The sequence below is a fragment of the Camelus dromedarius genome, chromosome 16, assembly GCF_036321535.1.
Source record: "Camelus dromedarius isolate mCamDro1 chromosome 16, mCamDro1.pat, whole genome shotgun sequence".
Lineage (NCBI taxonomy): Eukaryota > Metazoa > Chordata > Mammalia > Artiodactyla > Camelidae > Camelus > Camelus dromedarius.
Genome location: NC_087451.1, coordinates 8,439,394 through 8,457,228, shown reverse-complemented (window position 1 = coordinate 8,457,228; position 17,835 = coordinate 8,439,394). Strand labels below are relative to the sequence as shown.

At 36.8% G+C, this 17,835-nt stretch overlaps 1 protein-coding gene across 4 annotated transcripts in view; it reads right to left on the bottom strand.

Annotated features, from left to right (window-relative positions):
- Positions 1 to 17,835, bottom strand: part of STXBP4 (syntaxin binding protein 4) — a 167,106-nt gene that overhangs the window by 56,127 nt on the left and 93,144 nt on the right. For all 4 annotated transcript variants that reach the window (XM_064494946.1, XM_064494947.1, XM_010990369.3 and 1 more), the window contains 4 exons: positions 15,944 to 16,120; positions 10,140 to 10,256; positions 9,586 to 9,635; positions 4,267 to 4,400 (listed from right to left, as the gene is read on the bottom strand). In XM_064494946.1, coding sequence (XP_064351016.1) covers positions 4,267 to 4,400; positions 9,586 to 9,635; positions 10,140 to 10,256; positions 15,944 to 16,120 — 478 coding nt within the window. The remainder of the gene's footprint in view (positions 1 to 4,266; positions 4,401 to 9,585; positions 9,636 to 10,139; positions 10,257 to 15,943; positions 16,121 to 17,835) is intronic.

Genomic DNA, 17,835 nt, shown 5'->3' with positions numbered 1-17,835 from the left:
GCGTATTTTCTGCGGGGAGGTTGCTGCTCCCTACTTCCTTTGCTCAGGCATCATTTGGGCCCTCGTGGGTGCAGAAGCCTTTGCTCCAGCTGCTCATCTCAATCCTGTGAATCTCAGAAGCTTAAGACTCCAGCTATCATTATAGTTTTACCCTCTGTCTTTGATGCAGGAAGGTGTTCCTTTCTTGGTCTTTATCTTTCAAACACACATACACAATTTTATATGTCATTTCTAAGTGTAGGAGCAGAATGGGGTGGTTTTGGCAAGAGATCATGCTACCATCTTGATCCTGAAGTCTATTCTGAATCTTGACAGCTATCTCTATTTTCTTGAATTAATACTGTAGACTTTTTCATAATCATATATTTGTATGTAAATTATATATTTATTTATAAGGGCTTGAAATGGACTGTGTGTGTATGTGTGTGATATTTCTCTTTATACAAGCTTGAATGTAAAGAGCTCTCTACTCAGAATTCATTTTTGACCCTTGAAAGAATGTGTGAACCCCCTGGATGCCCTGACATTTGACCATGCTGTTGGAGTTACATTCTCAAAGCTCAGGTGGGAGGCTGGCCCATGAGCCCCTGCACTGCATGTATAAGGATCATGCAGCAATCTGAGCAGGGTGAGAAGGGAGCCGGGACCACAGGTGGCTGTGCGGAGCAATGTGGCTGGTGGTGCAGAAGCCGCTATGCTGGGTCCCCTTTACATTTAGTCACCTGGATGCCCCAGTGCATGTCAGGTAGAAAGTGCATCTAGGCAGTTCAAGGGACCAAGCCCCAGCTGGCCTTCTGCTTGACAAAAGGTCTGTGTGGACCTTGAGATTCAACAAATGGCACAGACTCACCAAGATAACAGAGTAAGAAGAGTCCGTCTCCCCACCAGCCAGTCTTTGACTTCATTCATTACCCCTTCAAATTAGAATGCACTAGGGGTGCCCTCCTGCCGGGGTTCCCTCCAGTTACTCCCATAATTGCTACTGTTGTTTAGTAGAGGGAGTAACAAGTTGGACTTTGGTCTTTTCTTCTATGTGGTCCTACCTAAGTTGAAGAGATCTGGGGATTTGCCTGTAACTGCTAGTGCTTTTGCAGATTTCTACCCTATTTTTATATTCCATTTGTCTTTTCCAGGGGAAGGAAAGTAGATGCCTGTGTTTCCACTGCCAATTTACCAGGAAGTCAGTAAGTTCTTTTATTAAAGACCTCCTATTGGATATCTGACCAGGTATTGTTTTAATATACACTTTTCTTAAATACAACTCCCTCTTCCTGCTTTCATTACAGAATTTTGTTAGTCTAGAAGTCAATCAAACAAACATTACACTTCAGAACATGTAGTTATTTCAAATAAAGATCACACTAAAGCATGACAAGAATGACCATGTAAATACTGATGGAGATCAACATAAGCACATCCAGGGGTTCCGGTCCTGATCGAAAATGCCTATTTTGTCTACGTACTGTTTCACTGCAAGCAGTGTGACAGAGCAGACCTAAGTCTCCTTATGGTTAGCAATAAACAACTGAAAGATAAGACACTGACTCAGACATTTAACCGCAGCTTCCTGTGATGATTACGTTCTAACTCAAAATCGATACCAACGTTAAATGTTATATTTTAAGAAAAGCTCTCATCTATCACATTTGCAAACGTACCCAAGATGAATGAAGCTTTAGAAAATAATGATTTAATACCATAGAGAAAAAGTAGTAACTACTGAAATGAATTCCTTTAAACAGCAACAATGGGGCACCAGCACTCGCAGCAGCAGCAGCCATGCTCATTTATGGAGACTCTTACACGGTCAGGCACTCTGTTAGCTACTTTACATGCTCTCTCATTTACTCCTCCAGTCCTACCACTTCAGATATTATGACCTCTACCTTTTATATGAGGAAACAGGCCCAGGGGTTAATACTTTGCCTAGTGAAGATGGATGATCAGCTGGGGCACCTCTGAGGACCATCAGAGATTCTGAGGTGCACTGTTTCCATGGATTCAAAGTGCTGCTTGCCTCCAAGCTGCCTCTGTGATTCACATACTCCCCACTGTTGGAGGTATTCTTATGGGATGTGAATGGCCACGTTTCCAACGCTGTGGAAAGCATTGGTGTTCCCTGTGATTCTACATCGGGGTCCTTAGGTTGGGGCTCATCAGCACTCTGAAAACAGATGCAAAATGTGTACAATTGCACATTTCTGGAAAGAGGGTTTTCACTAGATTTCAGTGGAGTCCATGATCCAAAAATGGTTGAGAATTGTTGTCCAGATATTACTTAGAGACTGGTTTTAAGCTATAAGACCTAAGAAATCTTATCCTCATTTCTGACAAAATTTCATAGTATAATATGCTAGAGTGTACTTAAATTAAGAAGAAAGTAGAGGTCATTACTCAGGTAAAAATTTCAAATGGTAACTTGAAATAACCAGATAGCCACAGCAAAGGAAATGAGGTGGAGACTGCGGCTCAGTTGTCTACCTCATGATTGTAATTTTCTGCTTTTCATTGTGATGGGAAAAGCTACTGCCTAAAGAAAAAGAAAAATGGGCTAAGTTTATCTGAATTATCACACTTACAAAGATATCTCATACAAAATTATCAAAGTTCTGAGAAATATGCAAACATTAGCAATTGCATTTCTAAATAAAAAGACAACGTAGAAACTATTTGCTAGTTTTAAACAGCAGAGTAGGTATAACCTTGTAACAGATAAAAAGTGCAGATGTTAACTTTTCACTTTTCTTCCAAATAAGTTCTGCTGAATTTCAAATATTTTCTTTGAATAATCATGTTTGACAAACGTAAAGGTTGATGTTAGCAAAATAAGTAAAATTAATGATCGCAGTGTCCACTGGGTTATGTGTGCAGGTGTTTCCCTCCACTGTTCCGACACTAACTTAAAATGTCTGATATATAAAATTCCGAGCTTACACATAATACATTCATCGTGATTATTTTCATCCCTCCTAAAAAACCCACAGAATTTCTTTACATAAAGAGTTCTTACAGGATTTCTAAAATATAATTTGATATAAAAATGTAATAGGTTATACAAAATTACAGAAAAACACTCTTTGCAGAAATTGAGCAGATACTATTAGAGGCATGGTTTCCAGTCTTCCACAACACTGTTTTAAAGTTAAAAGTTACCTTGAAGCATCTTTGAATATTACTCTATTACCTAGCCAAGCTATTTACTTACCCAGGACTTCACTCAAAACTTATTATTTTGATACTTGATCAACACAGACTTTTATCTGTATCTCTAGATTTATATATATAAATATATATATATATTTGGTATCTGGTCCCCAGCATAGACAATATTAAGAGTGCAAACTAGAGGAATAGTGGAATGTTAGAAGCCAGCACAAAGACAAGCAGCAGACAGACTGACATCAAGGGAAGAGACAGAAAACAAACAAATAAAAGGGAGTCCAAACCCATGAAGGGGAAAAAAGTGCCTAGAGACAGGAAGAGGGAAGGATGGAAATATCCAATTATTCAAGCTTTCCCCAAGGATCTCCCTGTCTGTTGGGATGTTGGAAGTAACCTAGAGCATCACACTGCTTCTCTTTCTAGCCCAATGCTTGCTGACTCTGGAGGCTTCCAGTGACAGATCATGCAGTTCTTTAAGAGAGGGGTTCTCTTGGCTCTAGTTTAGGGGTCAGTGCCTGAGCCAGCAGCTCTGAAGAGCAGGGAACTGGTTCAGCTATTCCATAGCCCTTCAATTAATTACCCTGCTGACTGCTCCAATGTCTGTTTCTAGTTTTCCGTGCTTGTGATCCTGGGGGAGGTTTCCATGGTTCTACTTAACTAACTGTTGCGGCAGTCTTGTCTTTCATCTTTATTGTGTTCTGGGGTCTTTTGCTCAGCTGGGCTGTACCTTTAATCTTTTTCCATCTGTTGTATATTATTTTAAAAACTCCTCAAAATTGATTCCCCCCTTCCAGTTTCCAGTGCTGTTGTGGATTTATTTTCATATTTATTCTTCCATTTCAAAGAGACTTTGGATGGAAGTAGAGGTAAAGAGATGTCTTAATCAGCTATCTTCTGCTGGAAGCCACATTGAGCACTTTAAATAAAGCAAGTATTCTCCTGATACAAAGAGCTGCGTTAAGATTTTTATAGATAAGCAATCAATTTTACTGTAGGGAAACCAATACACTTAATAAGATGAAACTATCAAATTTGACATTTTCTTCTTTTGCTTTGTTAAATGAATCATTTTTGAAAGAGTGAAAAAAAAAGCAGAAAACTTACAATCCATATCGAGGATGGCACGGACAGATTTAACAAGTTCCTTAGACTCAAGGGCCAGTGTTGCTGGGATATTCCGTGTATTCCTTCCCAGCGGTGTGAGGGACATCTGGGAAGCTAACATAGCTCTTCTTTCACTACGAGGGCAATAAAATAAAGCTGAACTTATTATACCATAAATAGCATCTACCTTTGCTAAATCTTAACTCTTACTAGCTATAAAATTGTACACAAAATTTTGATGCTGGAAACATTGTATTCTCATAGCCATAACTGAAATAATTCACACAAAACAGTATTTGTTTTTAGTTCTTTCTTATATAATAAAGAGGCATATTTAAAAAATCAGGTTGACCTCATACATAAGGAGGAAGGAACAGAAGGACAGCACTCTCCTAAATCAGTTCTTGGCTAATTTTGTGAGTGCTTGTGTTATACTAACATGAAGTGGCCTTCTATTTAGTTTTGCAAAAATTTAAAGTAAGCACTTAAACATAAATGTATTAAACAGACATTTACTATAACTTCTAGTAATATTAAATATAAATTCCATATGTATATTTGCTCTTGAAATTTTCTCTTAAACTCTTCCATTTTCTGTCCCTAAATCTAAAACGGCCTAGAGCATTTACATCATTTTTTAAAAGTGCAAACATCACCTGAAATGAATGCATTTTGATATAATTAAAATGCAAAGGTTTACTGCAAAAACCCACGATGCTAAAACTTCTACTTGAAACGAGACAATGTTAAACCATCACAAAAACCATCATTACTTACCATCCATCTTCCCAAGATGATAGTATTAATTCACAAGGAGAAACTAGAGCATCAATTCTCAAATTTAAAAACAGAGCATTTATTCTGTGTAGAATACCAAGGCCAATATCCACTATAGAAGATTCAGAATATTAAAAAGACTGAACCAAATTTTACTAGTGTTTAATTTTCCAAAATGTGGAGAAAAGTTGCTTAATGCTGCTTTTCTTTAAAAAAATAAATTAAGTACAGTTGATTTACAATATTTTGTTAATTTCAGGTGCACAGCAAAGTGATTCAGTCATATATATTAATGTCACCTTTAAAACTTACCTTTGTTCCATTAACCTGCAAATGCAAACTGTGGCTTTTAAATAGTCATTCTTAATACCAAAACTTTTGAATTATTATCCAAGGTCACAATGACACCTTGGGTGGTGGCAGCAGGGACATGCCTAGATCACACAAGAGGAATCTGAGTGCTGAGTATTTTTAACATCTTTACTGAAAACAATCATCGTTCAAATTCACATAGTTATCTTACGTCATAAGCAGCACAGATAACAGTAAAAAATGGCAGATTCCTTCATTTGAAGAAATAAAACATTACATTAAAATGAGTTTAAAAGTGTACTACGATAGATATTCTTCTAAATCCAAGAATGCTATGTGGAAACCTAAAATATAATAAGAATACAATGACCCAAATTCCTTTATTAAACTGCTGTTTTTATAGTAAAGGCTAGAGTTTTTTTTATGTTTCTGCAAGCACATGTTGCTAGAAGTACCTTGCTAGTGGCAGCCATTATAAGAGGAAAAAATTGCTTTGAAAATGTACAAACAGCAAGTCAGAATAGGAGTTCTGGTCAAGATGGTGGAGTGGTAGGACCACGAGCTTGCCCCTCCTACAACGAAACCACAACTGAATGCTAAACAACCATCATAAAAAGACTGGAACCAAGCAAAAAAGATCTTCTGCAACTGGACACATAAAGAGGGAACCACAGCAGGATGGTAGGAGGGTGTGCTCGCAATATAATTGGGACCATGCCCCCCCAGTGGGCAACCCACAAGCTGAAGATTTGTTAAGTCATAGAGGCCCTCACACAGGGGTGAGAGCTCTGAGCCCCACATCAGGCTCCCCAGCTCACTTCCAGGCATTGGGAAGAGAAGGAGACCCCAGGACATCTGGTTTTGAACGCCAGAGGGGCTTGGTTCTGGGAGCCTCATGGAACTGGGGGAAATGGAGACTCCATTCACTTGAGAAGTGTACACGGAAACTCTCATGCACCAGGTCCAAGGGCAGAGGCAGTGATTTCATAGGAACCTGGGCCAGACTGGCCTGCTGGACTTGGAGGGTCTCCTGGAGACGTAGGGTATGGCAGTAGCTAACCCAGGGGACATAAAAGCTGGTGGCAGACATTCCGGGAGTGTTCACCTACATGAGCTTTCCTGGAGGCTGACGTCTTGATTGGATCATTAGCACCAAGACCCAGCCCCACCCAACAGCCTGTAGGGAGGCCTCAGGCCAAACAACATACAGGGTGGGAACACAGCCACACCCATCAGCAGACTTCCTAAGCCACAAAGGCCTCTAGACACAGCCCTACCCACCTGGACCAGAGGTCCAGGACCAAGCTTCATCCAGCAGTGGGCAGGCACCGGCTCCTCCTGCCAGGAAACCTGCACAAGCCTCTAGTCCAACCTCATCCACCAGGGGCAGATACTACAAATAAGAAAACAATAATCCCAAAGCCTGTGGAAGGAATCCACAAACACATAGAAGGATAGACGATATGAGGTGGCAAAGGAATATCTCCCAGGCCAAGGCACAAGATAAAATCCCAGAAGAAGAAATAGGTGATGAGGAGATAGGTAATTTATCTGAGAAAGAGTTTAAAGTAATGATGGCCAAGATGTTCAGAGAATTCAAGAGGAGTATAGATGCACAGAGTGAAGTTTTTAGCAAAGAGTCGGAAAATATAAAGAATACCCAAACAGAGTTGAAGAATAAAATCACTGAAATGAACAATACACTAGAAGGAACAAAGAATAGACTAAATGAGGCAGAAGAACAGATCAGTGCGCTAGAAGACAGATTAGTGGAAATCACTACTTCAGAACAGAAAAAAGAAAAAAGAAAAAAAAGGAATGAGGATAGTTTAAGAGAATTCTGGGACAACATGAAGTGCTCTAATATTTGCATTATAGGGGTCCCAGAAAGAGAAGAGAGAGAGAAAGGAGCTGAGAAAATTTTTGGAGAGATAATAACCAAAAACTTCCCCAACTTGGGAAAGGAAACAGTCATCCAAGTCCTGGAAGCGCAGAGAGTAGCACACAGAATCAACCCAAAGAGGAACACACAAAGGCACATAGTCATCAAATTGACAACAATTAAGGATAAGGAGAAAATATTAAAATTAGCAAGAGAAAAGCAATAAATAACAAACAAGGGAACTCCCATAAGGTTATCAGCTGATTTCTCAGCAGAAGCTCTACAGGCATGAAGGGAGTGGCAAGATATATTTAAAGTGATGCAAGGGGGAAACTTACAACCAAGAATACTATATCCAGCAAGGCTCTTGTTCAGACTTGATGGAGAAATCAAAAGCTTAACAGATAAACAAAAGCTAAAAGATTTTACCACCAAACCAGCTTTACAACAAATGTTAAAGGGCCTTCTAAAGTCATCAAACCATAAGAAAAGAGAACAAAAAGAAGAAAGAAAAAAAAAAAAAGAGAGACCTACAAAAGATTGCTTTGGCTGTCTGTGGTCTTTTGTGTTTCCTTATAAATTGTGGAATTGTGTGTTCTAGCTCTGTGAGGAATGTCACAAGCATTTTGATGGGGGTTGCACTGGATCTGTGGAATGCTTTGGGTAGTGTGGCCATTATGATAGTGTTGATTCTTCCAATCCAAGAGTGCAAGAAATCTTTCCATTTCTTTGTGTCATTTTGGTTTTCAGAATATACGTAATCTCCTTGGTTAAGTTTATTTCTATGTATTTTATTGTTTTTTATGTAATTGTATTATCTCTGCCAGTTATGAAATTCTGGTTTTTGAAGTGAAAAAAAAAAAGTGAATGAAGGGCCACAAATGGCAAAATATCCTTTTTTAGGGGTGAGTTGTATTCCATTACATATAAATATATATATGCTGCATCTCCATTATCTATTCAACTATTGATGTGCACTTAGGATGCTTCCATATCTTGGCAATTATAAATAATATTACTGTTAATAGCAGGGTGTATGTATCTTTTTGAGGTAATTCTTATTTTGTGGTTGGCTTTATTCCTTTGATAACTATGTAAGTTTAGAAAGCTAAAGCTCTAAACTTCTTAGAAACAATGAACGGTACATATATATAAATTAAAGAATACATGTGCAGTAAAAAAAAAAAAATCTATCAAGCCATGAAAGACATGGAAGAAACTTAAAAGACATATTATTAAATGAAAGAAGCCAGTCTGAAAAGGCTACAAACTGTACGATTCCAACCAAATGACATTCTGGAAAAGGCGAAGCTATAGAAACAATAAAAAGATCATGGTTTCCAGGGGTTTGGGGAGAGGGAGGGAGGGAGGAATGAATAGATGATGCACAAGGGATTTCTAGGGCAATGAAATTATTCTGTATGATACTATAGTGGTGGCTACAAATTATGCATTTGTCAAAGCTCATAGAAGGCATAACATCAAGAATGAACCCTGATGTAAACTATGGACTTTGGTTGATAATAATGTGCCCATGTTGGTTCATCAATTGTACCAAATATGCCACATTGATGAGGGATGTTGAGGGTAGAGGAGTATACATTTGTGGGTGGGGAGGGCTATGTGCAAACTCTGTATTTTCTGCTCAATCCTGTTGTGAACCTGAAAACTGTTCTACAAGAATAAAGTATATTTAAAGAAAAGAAAAAAAAAAGAAAGTATATAAACAGGAATCTTTCTTTCATATGCATCTTTCATCATTTATCAAAATGATCATAAGCTTGCAGTTTGAAATAAATAAATCTTATTAGTATGTTTGTAGTTCCTAGTAAGAAACTTTAAATCGGAAACAAACTGCAAATAATAACAAATCAAATTTCCAAATTTATTTCTTTCTCTATATCTACTAAATGTTGAAAATGAAAGACATTGATTGCATGAGCATGTTTTGCAAAATTCTGTTTGCCATAATTCTGCTGGGTTGAGATTGACTTAGCAGGCAACCTATGACTAGTATATAGTAACTTTTATTCATATATAGGATGCTTAACGAACTTCAAGTTCAGTTCATCTTTACAAAATTCTAAGATAAGGAAATTCTAATCTCAGTTTTAAAGTTTTAGGTTATTGTGGATTGACTAAATACTTCCTGGAACTTCTTTTACAGAGATGGGGTCAAAAACAAATGTGTCCTTTTATTTATTTTCACAAGACATTACAGAATAGCATCGCAGTTGGAGTCATGTAGCATATTAAGACTATTTAAGCGATTTTAATGTTAGCCACAATTACTAGATGAAAATGAAATCAATGGCCATAATCTGCAGAAAGCACTTAAATTTTCTTACCTTAAATTTGACAGAGGAGAAGAATTATCAGAAAATACTTCTTGAATAGCCTAGAGGCAAACAAGATAGTGAAGGCAATATGTAACTTTGATAGTTTTTCAAATTTTTTTTTTTTTTGCTTAAATAATATTTATAACTCCTTCCCCCCAAATTGATTAAAAAGGTGTTTCTGTTACATAGGGAAAAAAAATCAATTACATTAATGTGCAATTATACTCAGAAATACAATATAGAGATAAAATACTTATTTATAGGGTAAATATTTATCAACTAATGTTTACTTACTATCAAGAGTTTTAAGAAAGTGTGCATTAAAACATAGTACACACTTGGGATCGTATTATCCTGTCTCAGTTATTTCTGTTAACAATCTGTATGATAGCTAGTCTTTCCATTATCTAAGCAATTTAAAATCCTGACTGGAGGTCAGCATAACTGTTTGAGCCCAGAGAATGTTACACAAACCACCAAACACCTTGACATTTCTCTATATTGTTCAGTCGTCCATACGATTCTTAAAAATGGACATAAAGTGATGGAATAAGAAAATTTACCTCTACAAAGTGAAGAAGCTTTTCAGTGGATGCCTCAAAAGTTTTCCGAGCCGTTTCCGATTTTCTCAACTGGCAGTCAAGTACTGTGATTCTCTTTCTTAGCTCCTGAACACTTTCCTGGTCAGACACATCAAAAGGAACATCTAGCAGATTCCTTCCAGTTTACATTAGTGGCTCCTATTTTCACCTTTCTACTAACTAATATCCAACATTACCGTATCATTTATACATCATTTATTTTCTCTCTTATTGTGCATATCTTCTGATTGAGGGGGGGTGGGCACTTAACTAATTACATATTTTAAAGTTAAACTGCACAGGGATGCTGCAAACGTTATGAAATAAGCTACATATGACTATTGATTCTTACAGTAAGATACATTTTAATTAGTTTCTGGTGTTTTTTGACAACATGGTTTAGCAGATGCTGACAGAAACCCCTATTAGTGTGGCACAACCTAACATGAGGAAGACAGACGCGCAAATTTAATATAATACAACCCAGCGTGAAGCTGAGCTCCAGAGAAGTAAAGGAACTCCACGAAGACAAGCAACAGTAATGCTGAGGGAACCACTGGAGTCAGAGTACACTGTAGCACAATTTGGTCTGAGGACATTTGCTGATCCCCAGGGGCCTACAGTCTGGGATTTCATCAGGCACAGACGGTAAACAGGAGATCTTTAATGGGTGAATTAGAAAGAAACAAACCTCAAGGAGTAAAGGTTTTGATTTTGGCTCTGATGAATGGGTTAAAGAAAGTGTCCCCTGAAAACTTACTTGCCAACCACTAGCCCCAACTCATGCAGGCTTGAGGTCAGAACTTATTAATCGTGTGGCTTATTCTTTCATAAGCTGCAATTTTAGTTTACATTGATTCTCGGCTGGTAGAAGCAAACACAAAATTTCTCGGGTATTTCTAGGGGGATATTGTCTAAACTGAGATCTGACAGAATTCCTACCTTGAATGTGTCAAAAGGACATGACCACAGCAAATAAGCTACGATGGATGAACGTCAGCTGAAGGAAGCAAGTGATAGGATCAGACCCACAGAGACAGCACATACCACAGTGATCAGATACAGAACATAAAGGCATGTTTAATATGTTTTAAGAATTAAGAAAGAAGTAAAAGCATAACAAAGGAACAAGAAACCATCAAAATAGATCTGAATGACATAAAAAATCTTAAAAATAAAGATGTAGTCAATAATTAGAAACTCAGTTTATAGGTTTATAGTCTAATTAGATACAGGTGAAAAGAGAATGGGTAATCTGGAAGGCAGAGTTAAGACAGTCCTCATAGAGGAGCAGAAAAATAAAAATGGAAAATATGAAAAGAGGAGAAGAGATAAGGGGGAAATAATCAGAAGAAGATGTAGCATACATCCAATCTGAATTACACAAGAGAGACCAGAAATAACAACAGAGAAACAAATAGCTCAGGATAACAGCTTAGGGTTTTTCAGAAATGGTGAAAGACACTGTTCCTTAGACCAGGAGACTCATTCCATAGATCTCAAGCAACGTAAAGAAAAATAAGTCAATACATGACTGATTATAGTCAACTTGCCGAACACTGAAGATAAAGTGATCTTAAAGCCATCTATAAAGGAGCAAGAGAGAGCAAACGAATGACAAACTGACATATGATATCACAACCGCAGAATAAAAACACTGAGAGAAATCCAGTGCCAATTTAACATTCTAAATGTAGCAAAAATACATTTCAAGAACAAGAGTTCAATAAACATGTTTCCAGACAAACAAAAATAGTATATTACCAATAGATCCTCATTATTTCTAAAAGATATACTTCAGAAGGAAAGAAAATAATTCTAGCAAGAAGGTGTGAAATGCAAGACAGGACACTGAACAAAGAAAATGGTAGATATGAGGGTCTATCTAAACAGAATTTGACTGCACAAAATAAATTGTAATAGAGTAATTTATAAAGTTAAAAGTCAAGAAAGAACTAAAATACCGGCAAAAATAGAAATTAAATAGAAAGGGATGACTGGGCCTATGTTCTAAAGTCCTCACAATATTTAGAAGAAGAGAAAGCTAGTGATTAGTTTTATAATTCAAGTTAAAATAGGATGTTAAATATTTTTAAGGTAATCATTAAAAATTAGAAACAGTGTATAACTTCTAAACCAGCAAAGGAAAATGAATGGAATGGGAGTGGGGTGACGCAGGAGAAATCTGATCCAATCCAAAAAAGAAAAAAAAAAGGGATGCAAGAAATGACAACCAACCAGAAAACCTGGGACAAATAAAACGCACCAAATAAAAGGGTGGAAATGAAGCCAAGTGCACTAGTGAATAAAAGAATGTAAATGGAAAGACCTTTCCAATTAAAGGTCAAAAATTTGTAAGATGGGGGAAAAAAATCCAATTACGTGTTGCTTACCAGAGACACAATCAAAATATAAGGACACTGAAAAGCTGAAAGTAAAAGGGCGGGAAAAATACATAGGTAAACATCACATGAAAGCTGGTATAACTATTTTAATATCAATTAAAAAAAAAGGATTAAGGGGAAGAGAAGTCTGCCAGATTAAAGAGTCACAACATTTTCATAAAAGGATGATAACATAATTCCTAGCTTGTGTGCAGCTAAAAATTTTATTTCAAAATATATAAAGAAAATTAAAAAAAAAAAAAAAAGACCACAAGGGAGATTTTAACCTATTCCCTGACAAAGAAATTACTGTAACTAGAGAAGAACTGAAGCCCTGATCTACTGGGCTATAGAAAACAATATATCAAATGATTCTTTTCGCCGTGAACAACAGTAAACACTGGCCATACAGCAAGTCATGAACCAACCATCACCAAATTTTCGAGCTGTCATCCTATAGACTATCTTCTCTGGCCACATGCAGTTAACCTTTCTGTTCCTCAGTGGTGTTTATGAATTAAGACTCAGTCATAAATATGTAAATTCTTCCCAAATTAATCTATATATTTAATGCATTTTCAGTAAAAATTCCAATCATATTTTTCTTTTGATGGAATTTATAAGACGAGTCTAAAATACATATAAAAGATCAAAGGGTTATGTAGCCAACATACTTTTAAAGAAAAATAATTGGACAGAGTGATCAGATCAAGATTTATAGTAACAGATATAGTAATCAACACAGTGTGTTATTTGCATAGGAATATACAAATTGACCAATGAAAGAGAATAGAGAACCCTCAAAAAGATCCATACACGTGAATTCTTGATATATGACAGAGCTGATTTTGTAGATCAATTAGGAAAAAAGAGGTTTTTGAATAAATGGTGCTGGGATAGTTGGTCATTCCCTTCACTTAGAACCAAAAAAAGAAAAAAAAAAGGAAAAAAGAAAAGAATCTCCATCTCAAACAATAATATAAAACCATAGAGAAGGATCAAAAGTTTTAAACTTTTAGAAGAAAACAGAAAAATAATCTTCATATCTTTGGGAACGGAAGGACTTCTAAAAAAGCACACGAATGAAAATATTGGTAAGTTTAAGCACATGAATATTAATAACAACTGTTCATTTCACCATCGGATGAAAAGGCAAGCAATAAATTCAGAAGATTTTTTATAACATAGAATGTAATAGAGGATTAGAAACCAGAACATACAAATGATCACTACATATGAATACAAAAAAATAAAAAGATAAATTATGTAGTAGAAAAATGGTTAAAAGATATGAAGAAGCATTTCACATAGAAGCACAAATGCCTAATAAATGCATAAATATTAGCTCATAAGTATTACCTGGGGTGAGGGGCAAAGCTGTGGTTTTATAGAGTTTGGGGGTATAAATAACCCCATGATGGCTGATTTCAAGCAACCATCCTGATGTCTCTGAAAATGGAGTTAAGAAGGAATGTGCACAACCAGCTCTCCTGAGCTAGTGCCAGCTGGCCCCGGCACATTAGTAGCTCAAAATTATTAGTAACTAGAGAAATTAAAATTAAACCACAGAGACCCACTTATCACACCTAACAGATTGATAAAAAACTAAAAGTAGAAGACAACACAGCATCAGCAATAATTTGGAGTAAAAGGTAATTCTCATTCACTACTGGTGGGAGTAAAAATCAGTTCAAACACTTTCAAACACAGTTAGGCATTGCCTAATTGCAGTTAGTAAAGTTGATCATACAATTATCATTCAACCTAGCAATTCCACTCTAAGATATGAACTCACGAGAACTAAATTATCAATAAAATGGTTAACACTAAACCCAGGAAAAGTGGTTTACCTCTGAAGGCAAGGGAGGGGGACGCAAATGGAGAGGGATATTGTGGTCTTAAAGGTACTGGAAATGTTTTATTCTTAAGCTGGAGGTGAATACAAAAAAATAAAAACGGTAAATAAGTAAATACAGAGATAATATAAGGGAAAACTTATATCTATGGTCAATGTCTCTTCAAGCAATCCCAAACAATTAAAAAAAAGTTCCCTCTCTTTCTCCACTGGTGTTGGGTTTGGAAAATGTTGAGATGCCCATGTCTAACATCTCTTCTTTGGGGGGAAAAAAAAAGATTATTTTCAGAGACAGCTTAATGGCTTAGCTTAGGATTTTATTAAGAGGAATGGCATGAGACCTCAGTATGCTAAAAAAGAGGAGAACTGAATTAATTACATTACGACACAACTTAGGACAGAAATGTTTCTCAGTTAGGGGCTGGAAGAGAAAACTGCAAGTAACTTATGCTTTAAAAAAAAGAATAAATCCATGTGAACTCCTTGAACGCCATATTATTCAAAAATCAAGTATTTTTAAAGACTGTTGATTATCCCTTTGAAAGTAAATATAGTTATTATTAAAAAGTACTTAAAATATTTTGATAATTCCCCAAATATTTTTAGGACCAGGTTAAAGCTATGGACATGCAATAAGCACATATGTCTGATTTGAGAACACTGGGTCAAGGAATATGTAATATTCCTAAGTATTTCTGCTTTCTCAAGTAATATGTCTTTCCCTCTAAAACTGGATCCATTTCCACTGGGTATATTTAAAGTATTTTAACTCTTTTGCACTTAAATAAATATGCATAAACTATCCAAATTTGCTTTATGCTCTCTTGAATGACTGGATTAGAGACATAAACAACTATTACAGTTATAAACGAACTCCAAAAAGTTATGAAACATCACTTCAATTTATTTAGTTTTCTACCTTACTTCAGTGAAGTAAAAATGTATATATCTCTTACTGTTCCTGAAGACTGGTCCATAAATATAGTATAGATTATGTTAAAAAACACATAATTAAAAAATTCACATGGAAAACAGTTCACATTGTCTTCTGAAAAGCATTCAGTATCTTGCTATTAAAATTGGAGCCTGCTAAATTCAAACTCAGCTTCATTCTATTAATTACCTTGGGCCTTGGGCAAAAAATTATTTAACTTTCACACTTCCTTGAATGCTCTAATCAAAGAGCAAAACCCATCTCTAGACTCTCCTCCTCTCATGCCCACAAGACAAATGAGCAAGTTTAGGAAAAAAGGAGAAAACCAATGTAATCAATTAAACGTTTAACAGTTCCAGGACTCAATGCCTGAGCCGTTGACCAATGACCCAAATAAATTTGGGACACACACTTTTCCATCCCAAAGCTATCTGCATAAAGGGAGGCTCATAACCTCCACATCACCCGCATCACGACACACCATCCTATCACTGAATAATAGAAGACAAACGCTGACCTAGTTTAGAAGTGCAGATGAAAAGAAAATGAAAACAGGATACATGACAACGGCAAGGAAACCATGGTAACTAGCAGACAGAACTGTTTTGCTTACTTTATTTTGGTCAGAATAATCAGCAAGCTGAGCCTTTAGCTCTGTAATCTCAGTCTCCAGCAGACGGATCACTTCTTCATAGTCCATTTCCATTCCGTGTGCCTGTCTCTGTGCAGCTTCGGCGAGATGAATCCGACTGCGCAGGGCTCTTGTTTCTTCGACTACAGCTTTGGCTTCCTAAAGATTTCAAAATTAATACTATTGGAAAAAGTAACACCTAAAAATAGTGCAGTGGTTTAAACAAAGTATCTTTCTCCTCCTGGAAGTCAGAATTCCCAAAAGTAATCAATATACGTATGTTTCTCACATCTCAATTTGAAAACTAACGTTCATGTTCCTTAATAATCTATAGGAGCTCCCTGATCTTTCTTTTCTGTTTTTGATTTCTCAGGTAATTTTCAGTATGGAACCTCCAACATTACACACCTAGCATAGCATTTTGAAAATAGGAGAAGTAGAAGAGAAATGAAAGTGGAGAATAAAAGAATAAGAATTGGTTCAAAAGACCAGAAGAATAGCCTTCCACAAAAGTCAAGTAGGTGACAGAGCTCATGTTCTAGGAAGGTTCTTGCAGCTTCAGCAGATACTGCTAAGAGATTTACAGCGTTGAGGACTTCTCCATGGTCCAAGCCCCAGGAGTCAAAGTTTACTTCGAGATGTCAGTCTAACTGCTACTTCTCCATTTTGGTTTAAACCAAAAGGTAAAATTCAGCACCAAAATATATAGCTATTTCTATAGGATGCAATGCTCACAAGACATTTATTAAACACATGTTACTTCTCAGGTAATTTATACATCTTTTCCCATTTAAACTTTATAACAACACTGAGAGAAAGGCATTGTTATAAACCATTTTATACATAATCAAGCAGAGGCACAGAGAGGTTACATAACCTATCCAAGGACGCGTACTAGTGCTGGGGTTAAAACTCAGGTCTACCCAACTCCAACCTTATTGTCCGTTTCACCATTTTACTTTGCTGCTAGATGACAAATGAAAACAAAACAAAACTGCATCCTAGCTACATTCTCCACCTTAGGAAGGGGATGGGGTGGCCAAAATCACTTGCTCTCTCAAAAATGTGCCTTGGTGCTGGTCAGTAAGAGTCCCCCAGGACACCAACATAATTTAAAATGGTGGTTATTATACTGTAAACCACTTCTTTTTCTTTACTTGATGCAGAAATCTCTTTTCTCTGCAATGGAACTTTCTGCTCCAATTGCCATGGCTAACATTCAACTACAGCTATTTTAATTTTCTCGGAACTATTATAGGACACTTGCTTTTGTTGGAGCCTAAGGGAGGGTTAGGAATATGAACATATTTTTAAGAGTCAATTTTTCATCCATACATTCAATAACTATTAAGTATTTATTATGTGTCAGGGTCTTTTTCAAGTACTGAGGATAGAACGCCTAACAAAACAGACAAAAAAGTCCTTTTGCCCCCCCCCCCCCCCCGCAGAATTTACAATCTAGTTTGGGAAGACAGACAGTAAATTAGGGATTGTCAATGAAGATCTCATTGAGAAGATGTTTAATCAGAGGAGGTATTTTCTGGGCAAAGGGGGCTGAGGGAACAGTTTGTGCAAAGGCCCTGAGGCAGTACCTTGCATCTTCAGAGAATAGCAAGGAAGCCAGTGTGGCAGAAGTAGAGAGCAGTAGGGGACAGAAAGAAGGACATGAGGGCAAAGTGGTCACGGGACTTTGGGCAGGGATCACGTTGCAGTGGTGGGGCAGACCTTAAGAGGCTTTGTAGGCCATTGTAAGAACTTTGATTTTACTCAGAGTGAGATGGGAAGTGACTGGAGAGTCTGAGAAGAGAAGTGATATGATCTGACTTCAATTTTAAGTGGATTACTTTTGCTGCCGTGTTGACAGTAGACAACTC